This window comes from Nannobrachium achirus (genome assembly GCF_963921795.1).
Source record: "Nannobrachium achirus genome assembly, chromosome: 3".
Classification (NCBI taxonomy): domain Eukaryota; kingdom Metazoa; phylum Chordata; class Actinopteri; order Myctophiformes; family Myctophidae; genus Nannobrachium; species Nannobrachium achirus.
This window is the reverse complement of record NC_137812.1, coordinates 30,655,011-30,672,195: the sequence shown is the minus strand read 5'-3', so window position 1 is coordinate 30,672,195 and position 17,185 is coordinate 30,655,011. Positions and strand designations below refer to the sequence as shown.

Below are 17,185 nucleotides of genomic sequence, written 5' to 3'. Positions count from 1 at the left end.
TAAACTAATGAAAAGTACTAACACAAACTTGTGACTGAATAAGAACTATATTCATCCACTGGAAAACTTTTTTTTTTACCACATACAGTACATACAAGGTCTCTGCGTGACAGCAACAATGTGCTATACATATGGAGTTGATATGGTTCAATGCAGTTACTGTATGTATATCATGGCCACTAGATATAAGATGTGCCCAAATGATCATGCTCTCTGGGGAACATCTTAATGTGCTAGTGGCCATGAGACAAGGATCTTGTGAGCACATCATGCATTATCAACATATACTTTACCAACCAAACCGCTCAGAAGATATTTTGACCACAAGATGTATGATGTGCCTGAAAGATTCAGATCTCTTGGTCACAAATTCCTCATCTAATGGATACACCTTACAGTTGTAAGGGTGGACAGGTCACGTATCTCGTGGTCATGATATAACTAACTCCATGCCAGTTCACCTCTCATCTTCTATACAGTACATACAGTCTCTGTGTATGCTGTAGTGTATGATGACACATTGTGAATAAAGGAAAAGGGGACTTGATGACAGAAGGATTAGCGATGCTCACACCTGTCCTCCGCGACCTCCTCTGGCTCCCAGTCAAGCTCAGAATTGAATAATACTAATCACCAATTACAAAGCCCACAACAACCAGGCCCCCCGTTACCTCTCTGAACTCATCAGACGCCACACCCCTTTCCGCTCCCTCAGGTCGGGTGATGCCAACCACCTTGACCCATTGGAGAAAATTAAAAACGATATAACATATCTCTTAGCAAAATGCACCCTACATGTCCCGATGAAGCCGATTGATTTGACATATGGCCCAAGTGCGTGCCACCAAAACTGTGGCAGGAGTAGCACAGCAAAAAAAAGTTTTTCTAGAAAGATGGGATGGATGGATGCACACTAATAATAACAGACTTTATAATATGAGCTATAAGCATAGTGACCCATTTAGCTATCTGAATACAAAAAAGAAAAAGATAAAAATACAAACCAATACATTCATGCACATGCAGTAACATGCCCATGCAGGGTTTAAACAGACATAGAAATACATACATGCACATGCATCTTAGGTACATTAGGTATATCAGTACATTCAGTACCGTTCAGGAACAATTGTTACCGACTTAATGAACAAAAATGTTTTTCAAAGAAGTACTGCTTACTACTAGGTCCAAAATGGTGTGCAGACTTGCAAAGAAAATAATTCTTGAAGACGAGATGATACATCCCAAGGGGTTTATCCTCCAATCCAATTTTGGCACTCTGCCTTTGGTGAAAAAATATAAGGAACTTATTTTTGAGCAAGGCAAAAATATCACCAAATAGCACCTGTCTATTAGAGCCACTGATCCCTGCAGTGCTTCTTTTTTCTATTTTAAATTGAACGAAAGCATGAACATGGTGTTTGAAGTTGAGTGAAAATAGATTAATTAAAGACATTAAGGGAGATGATAGATCTGATTGAGTTTGTTAGGTTATTGCTTTCAATTTGAATGCACGTCGACCAATTTATTTTTTTGATTCTAGGGATAATAAAGTAAGGGTGCTCAGTATGCCTACGGTTATGTGATGTTAAAATTTAGAAATGGTTTAGATTGGATAGAGGGTATGCAGTGCACGTGACATCATCGTACCTGGATGTTATGCGGGAACGCCTACTGAGTGGCAAAAAACAGAGTCAGCAGGAGTCAGTAGGAGTCATGAGGAGTCAGTAGGAGTGAGGAGGAGTCAGGAGGAGTTTCCCAACAAGTGCTTCCATAGTGCAATGCTTCACGCAGCTTTATATTTTTCCACTCCCTCCCTTAAAAAAATGCATTTTAAAATACATTCCAGCCAGTGAAAATGTCTTCTAGATGTGGGTGTTAGCCAGTTGATCAGCTCATGCATAGAGCAGCGATGGGCTATGTAAGGGCACCTCAGGATAAATCTCAGAGGCTGTTGTTGGTTACATTGAATGGGTATGAGATTTGTTTCAGAAGTATCCTGAAATATAATATCAGCATAATCTAGTATTGGTAATAACTGTGAAATAATTATTTTCTAACATGGTGGGGGAAACACTTGATGGAATAATATAATACTCTCAGGCTGCAATTTACTTTCTGAGGTAATAATATAAGTGTTAAATGAAAGTTGAGGATCAAGCCATTGGCCCAGATATTTGAGTTCCTCCATTTTCTCCAAAGACAGTGTGTCGACAGACAGTGTGTCCACAGCTAATGTTGTTAACTACTAGGTCGGGCAGAATTTCTTATGCAAGCAGGCCAAGGATCTCAATTCCCAAATAGGTTTCAAGTCGTTTCAAACACAATAGTTTCCAGTATCCAGCCATAGAGTGCAGCACTGCAAGTGCCATCAAAATATAGTTTATTTCACAAATCTGTGCATTACATTACTTTATGGATATATTTAGAGGACTGTTGCTATTAAACTCTACCCTTTAATTTGTATTACTTTTTATAGACTGAGACTGTTGATTTTATTTGGCTGCATGCTCCAACTACTTTATTATGGTTGTGTCAAGTTGGACAACTATGGGGGGGGGGGGGGGGGGGGGGGGGGCATATAGCTGTCATCTGCATGGCCCTTCGCCACATTGCCACATGTCTTGTCATACATGCACAGTCACAACCCAAAAGCATTGACATCACATGCACCACACAGACAAAAGATATGAGGGAATTATAGCCTGCCTCTTGACAGAGATTTGCGCTCCGCTGAGCACACCTTTTCAGTCACTGTGTTGCTTCAGATAGATTTTCTCTCACTTCCTCTCTCCACCTCGTTCCTTCTGCTACCATCTGTTGCTCTTATTTACTTTCATCTAAATATCCTATAATATTAGCTTCCTAATATCCTTCCTCTCTTGTCTGTCCCTATGCTCAGCCCCACCCATCCCTTCCTCCCTCTGTGATTGTCTGGAACAGCAGTGGTAGTTCCTGTGAGTTCTTTCCGTAGAGTACAGTAATTTGCTCCACAGGGAGGGACACGTTCAACATGTGCTCTTCACTAATGAATATAGTGTATTGCATCACTACTTCACCTGTGGGCTTCTCTCTGTAGGCAGGAGAGAAAGAGAGAGAGAGAGAGAGAGAGAAAGAGACCTAACCTTTCCTTTATGGATGTATAACGATTTCAGAAATTACATTGTTTCGTTTTTACTGTTTTGTTCATCTTTTGCTTTGGCAATGTAAACGTATGAAAATAGAGAGAGAGAGAGAGAGAGAGAGAGAGAGAGAGAGAGAGAGAGAGAGAGAGAGAGAGAGGAAAGACAGACAGACAGAACGAGGGAGAGAGCGAGGGGGAGATTGAATTAGAAGAGGAGAGATAGAAATAAACTGGGACACACACAACAGGTGAGGAGATGTACTGTACAGTATGGAGGCCAGAGACAAGAACCCAGGAGTATTATGGGAAATGAAAACTAGGTGTGAAACACACAATCTTGAAAACGGTGACTTGCAATCTTTTGACACCAACATGCAACAACATGCCCTCCAACCTTTGCAAGGAGGAAAAACAGACCCCATGCAATTCAACAGATGGATGTTATGTTTTGTGTCTTATTGTGCTGTGGGAAGCAACACGTGGCGCGAGGGAAGGCGAGAGACAGCGAGCGAGAGAACGGAATAGAGAATCTAAACACAATGGTAGAGATGGAGACGATAAATGAAAGAGGGAAAAGGGGATTATCCAGAGCCGTGGAGGATAGACGAGGAGAAGAAGGGGATGATGGGAGCCTAGATGGATGGCCAGGGACTTGGTTGAGCACGCCATTACGATGATAGATAGAGCCGAGGAAACGAGTGTGCGGGATGGAGGGAGTTGTCGGATGAATAGATATAAAGCAAGCTATAGGGAGAGAGCGGGGAGATGGAGAGAGAGAAAGAGGATATGAGGTGAGAAAAATAAGGCACACGATTCGATCCAATGCACGGGATAAAAAGGGAAGGTGCGAGTGAGCCGAAACCGTTTTTATATCCTCTTAAACTGAACGAACAGACTGCACAATTCCCCCCCTTTTCTCTACTCTTCCCCGCGTCCGTCCTTTGTTGCTCTGCGCCATCCCTTGGCTCTCGCCTCCTCTGCCTTCCCACTCATTTCAACGTTAATGATCTGTCACAGGCGGAGGCATCAGTCCCACTGTTCCTTTTGCCCCCGGGGGTGTGTGAGTGTATGGGCACCAGCAGGCAGCATGACACACTGTTTATACCCAGCATGGAGCGTCCCCCCACCCCCACCCCTCCACCCCTGCCTGTCTTCTTGTGTCATTTAGTGGCTGAGCTGTGCATGTGGTCAGTGTGACTGTGAACACAGTGCATAGCATCGCTGTCAGGAGGAAACTATGTTCCAGTGCGTCCAATGTAGTTATTATTTGTCTCAAGCTATTGCTAAATCTTTATATAAAACCCATAGACAACCTTAACCACTATGAATTCTATTTCATGCATGCCATCATAGGCTAAACTTCTTCCAAAGGGAAGAAAATGAATTCAGTCAGATCTAGCTCACAATGCATGCAGGCACTTTTAGATCAGATATTTTTGTACTGCTTTTGCTCAACAACGATTTTGTCATTCTACTTTAAATGCACACAATCTCTGTCCGTGTGTGCGTGATTGTGTACGTCTGTACCGGTAGTTAACGTATGTCCGAATGCCCGACTTCAAACTTGGGTAGACAAGGATGTTATATCCACTCTGTTTTATTTAGACTTTGTATAAATGTTAGATAATGAACCTAATGCTCTGTCCAGACCGGCGAATTAGCGAATGCGACGTGAATAAGCGAAGCAAAAAGGCGAAGAATTCGCGATTCGCCTTTTTCCATACACACCAAAAAGCGTTGCGAATATGCGTATAATATTCGCTTAATTCGCCTAAAACGAGGGGGTGATTATCTGCCTCTGGCGCAGGAGAAAGGAGAAGAGAAGAGAGAGTAGAACGGAGACAGGGTCCAGGGAAACAAATTGTACACACGCTCCCTATTTGCGAGAGAGTGCGCTCTTCGTATTATATCGCCTCTCTCTGAGTCTGCATGCAGTGCATTTGGCCAGAGAGAGAGAGGGGAAGGGGAGCAGAGCGTTCACCATTCCTCCTCCGCCCGTGTCCCTGCATACTGGCAGGTCCCCGCAGCAGCTGGTGGAAAGTAACTAAAAGTACATTTACTTGAGTAGCCTGTACTTGTAGATGTGTCCAATTTCCAGTACTTTCCTTCTACTCCACTACACTTCGGATCCTTTTGTATTTAATACCCAGCAATTTATTTTAAAACATTAGTCTTTTTGCAGTTATAAATTAGCCTAAAAGATACCATGCTTTTACCAGTAATGCATTCGAGTACTTTTTACAAGCAGCCACGCTGCCACACAGAGAGAGACACGGAAAAGGAGAAAAACACTGTTCCCCTCGGCCTCAATGCAACGTGAAGGTCCCTCCACCACTCTCTCTCTCTCTCTTGAAATAGGGTAGAGTGAGCTTACTTTGATACAGAGAGAGAGAGGAATTCGCCTTTGAACGTTCGCTAAATTCGACACAAGGGCGAATAAAAAACAGACGCCTTTTCGCTTTTTCGAAATTCGCGTTTGGTGTGGATGCTTCCATTGACTTTATAAGGTTTAAAAAAAAAAGGTGAATTATACGCTAATTCGCTATTCGCCAATTCGCCTTCAGTATGTACGGACCTTAAGTAAGCAATTTACCCCGAGTGAGAGGACATTATGCTCTGATAATGTCCTGTGTGAGGGGGTGATCGGACGAGGCGAAGCCGAGTCCGATAACACCCTCACACAGGACATTATCAGAGCATAATGTCCGACCCCGAGTGGTAAATAGCTTTTCTACCACTTTTTTCCGTATACATGAAAGAAAACACATAGTTGTAACTTGCAAGGATATTAAGTTACAATCATTATTGCCTATAAAACTTCCGCGACGACAGCAAATAGTTCCACAAACAACATCTTCTACTCACCACCAGATGACGCCAACTCCATGCAGAGAAAGATGTCTAGCATACAGCTAAGCTAACGTCAGTTAGAAGGACCGTTCCGGCCGTAAATAGAGGCTGTTCGCTTCCAGAAAGGCATAGGTTCAGAGAAAAGGGGCTTTAAAGTTGGCGGATTGCATTGGATCCAAATAAATCGGCGACGTCGTACGCACGTTAGTAAACATAGGACCGCTACGACCATCATATGTTGGTTGGGGGAAAGGTGTTCCGACTACCTCCTGAAGTCCCCGGATGTACACTGAGGCGCATTGATCTCGTCCTCACACAACTGCGGCGGTTGTTCTGCCATAACCTCCGGAATTTAGCCAATCAGAATCCAGTATTTGAACATGTGACTAGAAAAAGTGGTAGAAGCACTCTTTTCACTCTGCAATTCAAATTCTAAACAACCCCAGATTTCCTACACAGTAAAATACTTTCAGCATTTTAAGGTGTGAATTCAGAACCAATATTTCACTGTTGCATCTTGTCTGTCTGGGAAATGGCAGCGCTAAATTGGTGGCTTGTAGGATAGCTTTCAGTGCTCTGCTACAGAGCGCACTGCGAAGGCCTCTCACGGGTCACGGACAAGGTCAGAGAGAGGAGGACGAGGCTGGCGAGAGACAGCAAGCAAACTGACACTGTGGGAGGCTGGGAGCCAACCCAAGACGCAGCTATAGGAGGGGGAAGAGGCTAATCACCTATAGGCTCACTGCAGCGCGATTGCAGCGCTAACAACACTGCAGAGCTCAACACCCTGTTAGGAGGGTGTGGAGCGCTGTTTCCCAAACAGTGGAAAATAATTGGTCACAATTTTCTTTTCCTACAAAAAATAATATTTCAAAAGATGGAAAATCTTTGAAAATATACAATTTTATTTTTAGAAATAAAAAAATGTAGAATTGTATACATTTTCAAACAAACAAACAAAAACATCTAAGACATTCCAAAATAAATTAAATAATAATAATTAAGAAGTAGAGAAAATAGCCGATCTACAAGCTCTCAACGCGGCAGCCGATCTACAAGCTCTCAACGCGGCACAAAGCACCACGTTGTGAGCTTGTAGATCTGCTATTTTCACTATTGTGGGTCCCGGGCGAATGTCTAATTTCTCTTTTGGATCACAGGCTAAAAAGTTTGGGAACCATTGGTGTGGAGGGCAGGAGTGCGATGTCGGCTAGTCCACACATCGCCTCGCATCGCAACGCATCATGTCATGCAACCAAACATTGTCAAACCAACCATGACAGTGCTAAAGGCCATTTTCAGCACTGGTGAAATCTGGCTTTGCTCGCTTAAAATGAACGCAGCACCGGTGGCAGAAACCAGTTTAATTCTCCGTCTGTGTTTAGTGGCTGAGAAAATAAGCCCCCTCCCCCTATTCATTAAAGACAATTTACCACTGAAGCACCATCTCTGGGGTAAGTCATTCTCCATGCAGCTGGAGAAACAAAGAGTGAATGACACACACACACGCACGCACGCGCGCGCGCGCACACACACACACACACACACACACACACACACACACACACACACACACACACACACACACACACACACACACACACACACACACACACACACACACACACACACACACATCCTCTCTATCTAGTGAGGCTCTGGAGGGAGAAACCACTATGCATAAAGGTGTTTGCTAATGGGACTCATAATAATGCTTCGCTGGTTGTGATTGCTATGAGCAAGATAATACAGGCTTACTATTGTTGGTATTTATATTGTAGCTCTGTTGACTACAGTCCCCATGCAGACTCTATGGCATTCCCTTACTGGGACTACAACTCCCAGACTCTGAGGCATAGCTTACTGCAGGGGTGTCCAAAGTGCGGCCCGGGGGCCAATTTGCGGCCCGAGGCCGAATTTTATGCAGCCCACGACTTCATTCCTATTTTAAACGGCCCGTCAAAACCATCAAACAAGAATATTTCCCAGAGTATAATTTGTCAGGATTCCTTGTTCCCTGTTGCCTCATTCTGAAGGGGTCAAAGAAAGGCTTTTATTGTATTTTTATGGTAATGTGAAATGAGGCTATATTTTATTAATTAATTATTAGTGTTTTTTTCAGAGCACACACCTGACAAAAGACCATTGATATTAAATAGTGATGATGATAGTTAAATAAATGTGTTTATGCGAGGCAGATGTATGTGACTTTGTTATGGTCCGAAAGTACATTATGTCAGGGGATGTAGTCGGCTCTTGGGTGTTTGGAATGTGGTTCCCTTTGAAAAAAGTTTGGACACCCCTGCCTTACTGGGACTACAACTCCCAGACTCTATGGTATTCCCCTACTGCAGGGGTCTTCAACAGGGGGTCCGGGACCCCTAGGGGGTCCCCAGAGTTACTAGGGGTCCTCCAAATCTTTGAGAGATAGCATTTGAGAACTTTAGCCAAAAATAGCAGATCTACAAGCTCACAACGCAAGCTCACAAGAATCGGCTATTTTTGGCAAAGAGCTTTGGTGTAGAGGGGAAAACGAGCAGACTAAGTACATAGTGAAAGGTAAAGTTTATTAAGTATTGACGGTTCAAGTGGTTAAATATCTGAAAACACAAATTGACATGAATCCAAAATACACTGATAATTGTACTGTCAAACAGTGAAACTATATGGAATCTATGAACAGGTTGTGGGGGTCCCTGCTTCATCTATTTCTCAACTGAAGGGTCCTTGGCCTGAAAACGTTGAAGACCCCTGCCCTACCGGGACCCATCATTAGCTGCCAATGGTCATTATCGCTTTCTCTCTGGGCAGCTCTTCACAGTATTTGTTGGCTATTATTTTTCCCTTTCAATATTTGAGTCGTCTTTGCATCCCTCACATTTATTTATCATCGGTAAAATTGATATACTTTGTGGCTGTTGATATTCTCTCCTTATTGGCCTCCCGGCGTGTGCACTTAAGCCTCTCCAAATGATCCAGAATGCTGCAGCACGCTTGGTCTTCAACCATTAATGAAACGGATTGCAAATCTATATTTGCACAATGCAAATAGCATTATCCCCCAGTCAGTTCCACCATGTAATTAAAATAGCTTGATTTTTGTTTAGTCGCTAAAATAGCATGCATAAAAACTGATATAGATATTTTCTGATATTACATTTTTATGCTATTATCTGCCGATAATATCGGGAGGCTGATAATATGGGACATCCCTTCTTTCCAGTGTTGGTCCAGCGTCGTCACGGTTGACAGGTTCACCTCTTGCTTCTCCCATGGGTTCCCAGAGCTCATGGCCAGTACTATTATCTCCTGAGCAGCACCCGAATTAGGTGCTGAGAAGCTTCTCTGAAACTGAGCCCTAGTCTAGTGTATGGAAACAAATCCAGAACCCGTGGAATATGTTAAACGGTGCTGCACAATTCGATCATTCCAGCAATGTAAGCAAAGTCTAAACATCAAATGTCTCTTGTCAGTGCAGGAATCATTTGGAAATGTGTGCAGTTCAGTGCTATTTAGAGTGCCTGTAGCTCAGTGATTCATTTTAATTTCAAAAACACCCCCTCCCCACCAGTTTGATAGGCCATATTTAACTTTATGTTCAAAATGGAACCAAAAATACACCTGTAATGGCCCGTTTTGTTCCAAACTATCAAGCATTAACCTAATTGTATTGAAATTACTATGAAAGGATATGCGACAAAACAAACGAACAATCTCTCAACACATGAGTCTACATGCATTTCCTCCTCTATTCATCTAAATACCATCCGCTTCTCACCTGTCTATGGGCTCACGTCTCAAAGACCCTGGGAATCTTTTTTTCATTAGGGGAGGAGGGGCTTTGCAGCTGCCTGTCCAGAATAAGAGATTATCAGTCATTATGTTATTATCTAGGACCCCTGGGTAGGTGGGGGGGCTTGGGGGACTGCCTGTCCACTTAGCACTTAGCGGTGATTAGACAGTTAAGTGCTGAGACTGGGATAATCTCCTTTATTTAACCCTCACATTACTTTCCCCGATGCAGATCAGAGCCCAAAGGTAATGGGCCGTGGAATTTTAATTAGCACAATGTTTATGGATTGATTCAACAGTTACAATAATATTGTGGCTTAACAAGTGTAATGGGCTAATCTTTATGCCGTATGCTCGCTGAAATCAGCCAATGTACAAGGTCAGAAGGTGTTGCGATGCAACATTGTGAGCAGGGCTGTCACGATTGCAAATTTTGTTTGCTGATTAATTGTCTCACAAATTGATTGAACTGATTGATTGATTAAAGCGATTAACGATTTAATTGCCTTTCTGTCATTGAACATTGGAACATATAATAGAAATTACATTTGTGTTTGGCTTTTAGGCATCATAAACATAAGGTGAACGTCCGTGGAAATTGTAGATCGTCTATTTCCACTATCTTTTTAAATGTTTGAAAAAAATACATGATAATTTTTCAACATGGAAATGATTATGACGATTATGCAAAAAGATAATTGCGATTATCTCAAATAATTGTGATTAGTCGATTAGAAAAAATGTGACAGGCCTAATTGTGAGCTGGGAGACTTTGGCACACTACTGAGCATTATTTCATATGTGTGTAATGTTTTTTGATTGTGTGTGTGTGTGTGTGTGTGTGCGTGTGCGTGTGTGTGTGTGTGCGCGTGCGTGCGTGCGTGCGTGCGTGTGTGTGTGTGTGTGTCTCCAGGCATGCGTATCCTGGTCAACCTCCTCCTGGACACTCTACCCATGCTGGGGAACGTCCTGCTACTTTGTTTCTTTGTCTTCTTCATCTTCGGCATCATTGGAGTTCAGCTGTGGGCGGGTCTACTGAGGAACCGCTGTTACCCCGAAGAGAACTTCACCCTGTGAGTCACTCCACCATGTGTTACAGTAGGGTTTTCACACGGTTAGCGATTGACATGCCTTGTAATTAATTTTCTCTTGTTTTAAGATTTATTTTGGGACTTTTATGGCTTTATTGATAGGCGAGTAGACTGACAGGGAAGGAGGGGAGAGACACGCAGCAAAAGTCGTCGAGAACGGGATTCGAAACCGCGACACGCTGTCAGGCTGTCATTGCAGCCTAGGGTGCCCGGACCACCACGCCGGCAGCCCTGGCCTCGTTTTCAATGAGAGGCGAGTGCTAGGGAGGCGTGGGCAGTCTGACGTGCAGAGGAGCACGTGGGCGCACTTTTCAATTAATAAATCGATAAGATAAATTGATACAATAAATTGCTATGTTCGTGCTCATCTGAGGAGCGCAGTGCGACCTTGCGGATGTGCGCGAGAACGCAGCTCGCGCGCGTGTGTGTGTGTGTTCATGCAAATGACCATGTGATATAACCTCCAGTCGCCCAATGAGGCTAGAGGTGATTAATTGCATCATCTACTCAATTTACTGATATTTTAGAGATTAATCCTCTCTCCATCTCTCTCTCTATATGCAAATACCATTATCCCCCAGTCAGTTCCACCATGTAATTAAAAAGCCCCCCCCCCCCTCTCTCTCTATCTCTCATGATAAGGCATCTTTCAAATCAGCATTTAAAACTTGCCAAGCTATGTTGATGTTATATACAGTACAGTTAGATAGATTATCACCAAGGCATTCGCTGATGTCCAAGGTTATCCATCTGCGTACATGCCAATTTTGAGGTTTGAAATCGACAAATGCCAATTGATTTATTAGGTATATAAAAAAAGTACATTATGCAGTGAAATGTTGGTGTGACAATGTGACGTGCTCCACAGACTAACAGACTGAGCTAACAGTACAGGATATATAACAAAACAATAAAAAGTCTAGCAGCTATCACTGTCACTGACATTGATATCGCTGATTTATGAATGAATGTAACATTTTTGTGCTTATGATTTTTTGTTTTGTTTGTCAGATTTTTTCTTTTGTTTTGTGTTTTGCTTGTTTTGTGTCATGTCATAATTATTAACAATGGTATTGTTTGTAGTGCTTACATTTTTTGAATGTCTTCATTGTGTTTGTATGGTATTGTTGTGTTTTACGACCCCCTTAACTCATTCCCTGCCAGGCCCGATAGTCCCGAGATTATTCCAATGTCTTTCCCCGCCAGGCCCGATAGTCCCGAGAATTAAAAAAAAAAAATTTTTTTGACCCCCAAAAATGGAGTAGGCATGATAGCAATCGCGAAATTGCATGTTTAACCCCCATAGCAACCCCATCTTTCAAGCATTGCAGCCATTTTGGCAGCCATCTTTGTTAAACATAGTGGCTGTTATCTCATGAATGCCTGAACGGATTTCCATTCGGATTTTTTTGTTTGAAAGCTGTGAGCAATGTGGACACACGTGGTGCATTATCTAGGCATGGGTGTGCATGATCCGTGCACACCCAATTACATGGAAGTCTATGGAGACGAATGGCAGGTGGGAGTACGGAGGTATGTTAAAATGGCGGTCAATGTGTTAAAGACAAGATGCTACATTAAATCCCTAACAAACTATTTCAATAGATTCCAGCATGCTTTCCAGTACCAGCTGGTTAAAGAAAACAAATGAACTGACCTTGAATGGCGGCAGGTAGCACAAATTACGACCCCCGCCCCCCCCCCCCCGCCCCCCCCCCCCCCCCCCCCACACACACACACACACACACACACACACACACACACACACACACACACACACACACACACACACACACAGCCCCCACTCTGTTTATATTGGAAGATTTAATGGTCATCTATTCCCCTGTCTTCTGTCCTTCACCTTGACGCGAAATTCCTCGCGGCCCTCAGTGCATGCATGCCAGATGGGTACGAAGATTATTAATAATTTATTATACTCTAATAATGATCAATTATCCAACAACAAACATGTACAACAACACGCCCCAGACATGTTGACCATGTCTGGGGAAAGGAAAGGAAAGGAAAGGAAAGGAAAGGAAAGGAAAGGAAAGGAAAGGAAAGGAAAGGAAAGGAAAGCAGTGGGGTTTAGCCTGAGTTATACTTATGTAGTTAAAGGAGAAGAACACACACACAGACACACACACACACACACACACACACACACACACACACACACACACACACACACACACACACACACTCACTTCCAACCTTATCGTCATATCGTATGATGAGGGTGCAGACTATAACTGACACTAAGTCGGGACTCCAGGATTGCCGCCCACTCCCTCTCGTCCAACATCAGGGTCAAGAGCTCTTTAGCGTTGCTGGCTCCGCTGTCACCATGCAGTGTGTCCACGTCGGTGGTGCACCTCCTTATCACCTCTGAGCTGTGCTTTGGGTGCCCTTATTTCAGTTTATCTCTTTTGTTTTCTTGGCTGTGAGCTTGAGGCTGATCTTCCTGCTCTCCATTTATACTGCCAGTGGTAGTTCCCTTCCATTCTCTGCTTTGTCTAGAGACTCAGGCAATGTCATTTGCATAGCCGAGGTCAGCGTTTGTGTACTTGCTGACTCTTCCTTGGGACCAGCGTGAAACCCAGTGCTTTTTTAAAGTCAATGATCACCGCTGGCAGCTTCCATTCCCTGACGCCTTCCATTATCCTCCTCCTAGCCCCTATCTGCCCGACTCTTGTGCGCTCAGAGTGAAAGCAATTTAGTACGTTTCTCAGCAAAGGGACTAAGACTGATCTAAGGCGGTTCGTCCGGTTAGCTGTCTTGGCTACCAGTGAGCTCAAGCAGATGCCCCGGTATACCTGATGCCTCGTCATGGTGAGATATCACCTGATTTTGGCATAAATTGGCACCATTTTCGTCTACTCATCTTGTATCTCAGAGGTGGGGCTGTGGACAGTTCAGACTCCTGCCTATACCAATGACCCCATTGGTAGGTAAAAAAAGGTAATACTTTCAACATTTAAAAAAAGAACAAAACTATGCAGATGCCAAGTCATTGTTGACCTGCATCCTATAGTGCAGGGGTTTTCAAAGTGGGTGCCAGGGCACCCTTTGTTGCCGTGATGGCAGTCCAGGGGTGCCGCGAGATAATTTGATAATATTTGGAATCTACGTATTTGGAGAGAAAAATATTTAGTATAATTTGCGACCGTCAGGGAGCAGTTTACTATGAAAACCTCCACCGGCCGTCCGTCCGTCCGTCCGTCCGTCCGTCCGTCCGTCCGTCCGTCCGTCCGTCCGTCACACGTCACACGTCACACGTCACACGTCACACCTTTGCCCTGCTCATATCTCCGCATCAGTATGACATCACACCACATGTGTACACAAACCTTTGTGTACGTTGCTGTGGCAACAGTCTGTTTTTGCTGGTCTGTTAGTGTACGTTAGCAACCACCTTAGCAACCATGGTTTTACCCTAGCAACCAACTGTTTACCCTAGCAACCAACTGTTTACCATAGCAACCATGTTTTTTTTACCCTAGCAACCAACTGTTTACCATAGCAACCAGATACGCAGAGCAGGGATCTCCATATATGGGCATAAACAGGTGACATCACACTGATGTCAGATACTCAGAGCAGGGATTTCTCCATAATATATGGGCATAAAAGGGATTCTGTTAGGGATCTCCATATATGGGCATAAAAGGGATTCTGTTAGGGATCTCCATATATGGGCATACAAGGGATTCTGTTAGGGATCTCCATATATGGGCATAAAAGGGATTCTGTTAGGGATCTCCATATATGGGCATAAAAGGGATTCTGTTAGGGATCTCCATATATGGGCATAAAAGGGATTCTGTTAGGGATCTCCATATATGGGCATAAAAGGGATTCTGTTAGCTGTTAGTGATCTCCATATATGGGCATAAAAGGGATGCTGTTAGGGATCTCCATATATGGGCATAAAAGGGATTCTGTTAGGGATCTCCATATATGGGCATGAAAGGGATTCTGTTAGGGATCTCCATATATGGGCATAAAAGGGATTGTATCCCAGATGATGCCCTGTTAGGAGATCCACACTAACAGAATCCATATATGTGTCCCAATCTCACTGAGAGCCAGTCATCTCGGAAAGTACAGCTTTAGACAGGGACTGAAAATACCTTTTTTTTTTTTTCTCACTAAAATGTGATAAAGCCACTAAAGCATTTCATAAATTTCAGGCTACATTTCACTTAAACGCCAGAGCTTAACTCTGCATGTAAATAAGACTTTTTTTAATTAATGTGAGAGATCGTCAGGTCATTTGCAGGTTAGAAATTTATTTAGAACTTGAATATCTCAAAAGTAGTATTTCAGCATGGCATCATTCTATAAGCCATATCTTCAAAACTGTTGGGTTAATCTCCACAACCAATATATCATTTTGTAGCTATGATCCCCAGCTTTCAAATGAAATGAAAAAATGAAAATGAATAAAAATCCAATGACTGGCTCCCAGCCAAATTGGGACATATATGGTCCTACCGACAGCTGCTATAAGCCAACCCTGGCGATAAGGTCTGAGTCGAAGAAATGCTTCTTTCCTGGCAAGAATTGCCCCTTTATACTGTAGGGCTCGTTTGTGTATTGTATGACATCACGCCACATCATCGGCTGAGGACTGTGTGATGTCATCAAATCTCCATATATGGAGACATAAGTTGCTCATGCCCAAATATGGGCTGGTGAGGTCAGACTTAGTGTGATGCGTAGGTTATCTCCATATATGGAGATTCAACTTCAATGAGTAACCATGGCAAACTGTCAACTGCCCGTATGTCTTGATAATTGGTAAAACAAACTTTTGGCCTATTTGTGGAGATAAGCGACCAACGGTCGCTTATCTCCCGATTAGGGAGTCTTACTGGTTTTAAAACTTGAAGTACAAAGTTAGTTCCAACCAAAATGGCTATTACCTCGATGTTTTCCTCGCAACATAATTGCTAAAATATGCCATAAATATAAGGTGCTGGGAGTGAAAATTATTAATATAATGTAAAAGAATATTTATAGGGGTGCCCTGAGCCAAAAAGGTTCGGGAACCCCTGTTATAGTGTGTACAGTTTCAATTTACAGATTTGATTTCTTTTTTTTGTGTGTGGTTATTCTACTGTTAGATTGATTCTTGGTTTACCTATGATCCTACATTACTATTGCTATGCATTTGGTATTTTTATTACCTCGTGCTGTCCTTGCCGCTCTGGATTAAGAGTGTCTTCACAACTAAATGCCTAAATTGTAAATCGGAATACACATGCTAGCGCCTCGATGTTTATTGATAATGTGTTTGTCCTGTCTTTGCTATTCATTATAAGACAAGTATAGTGGCTTGAGTGTTTAAAGGTTGTTTCTAAGCACATACATGTAACTGCTATGTCTGTTGTCGGCTACGTTGTAAAGGGAAAGAAACGATGAACACTGACTTTGGCAATCATCATCTACTGATATTCCATTGCCTTCTACTTCTCACCTTGTGCCCTCCTGAATCTCCCCGGAGGAGGAACGGAGCCAAATACCTTCTGTCGTGTTCTCATGCCTGAGAAGACAGGAGAAGTGGTTGACCTGCTTCCTCGTGTTGTTTCCCAGAACAGAATCAATCTTTTCCACCTGTTTGTCCCTAATTTGCTGAACTGTTACTTTGCCGCGCCTCTTCATCAATGTGCAGCGAACCTGCTGACAGAGCCTGCATATCACTCCCTGCTGCGCACGTAGACATGCAATAATGAGCACGCACACACGCACACACACACACACACACACACACACACACACACACACACACACACACACACACACACACACACACACACACACACACACACACACACACACACACACACACCTACTCCCCGTAGTGCTGCTGATCCATACACTCCATCTGAGACCCCAGCGGGGGATCTATGGGCCTACAGGTGTTCTGGAGAAGGTCCAGGCTTCATCGAGCTAATTGATGGGACGGTGTATGTGGATTAGGTACAGCATATTCTCTCGGCTGATCGTGCACACAAAAACAGCCAATCTACAAGCTCACAAAGCATCACAGTGCGATACTTTTGTGAGCTTGTAGATTGCCTATAGATTACTATATATTATAAGCAACTACTGTATATAACAGAAGATAACTCAGTAGAACTCAGTAGAACTGCGGCTGTGGCTCAGGAGGTATAGAGCGGCCGCTTGGGAACCGGAAACTCCCCCAGAGTTAGTGTCGAAGTGTACTTGAGCAAGACGCTGAGCCCCTGAAGGGGCGGCATAGCTCATGGGTAGAGAAACCGTCATTAGAGCACGAATGGTTCCCAGTTCAAATCCGGGCTCC

At 43.4% G+C, this 17,185-nt stretch overlaps 1 protein-coding gene across 1 annotated transcript in view; it reads left to right on the top strand.

Moving 5' to 3' along the window:
- Nucleotides 1-17,185, top strand: part of LOC308282166 (voltage-dependent T-type calcium channel subunit alpha-1I-like) — a gene marked incomplete at its 3' end in the record, with an annotated part of 234,626 nt that overhangs the window by 73,566 nt on the left and 143,875 nt on the right. The window contains exon 5 of the mRNA XM_080722510.1: nucleotides 10,680-10,839. Within this exon, the coding sequence (XP_080578636.1) occupies nucleotides 10,680-10,839 (160 nt within the window). The remainder of the gene's footprint in view (nucleotides 1-10,679; nucleotides 10,840-17,185) is intronic.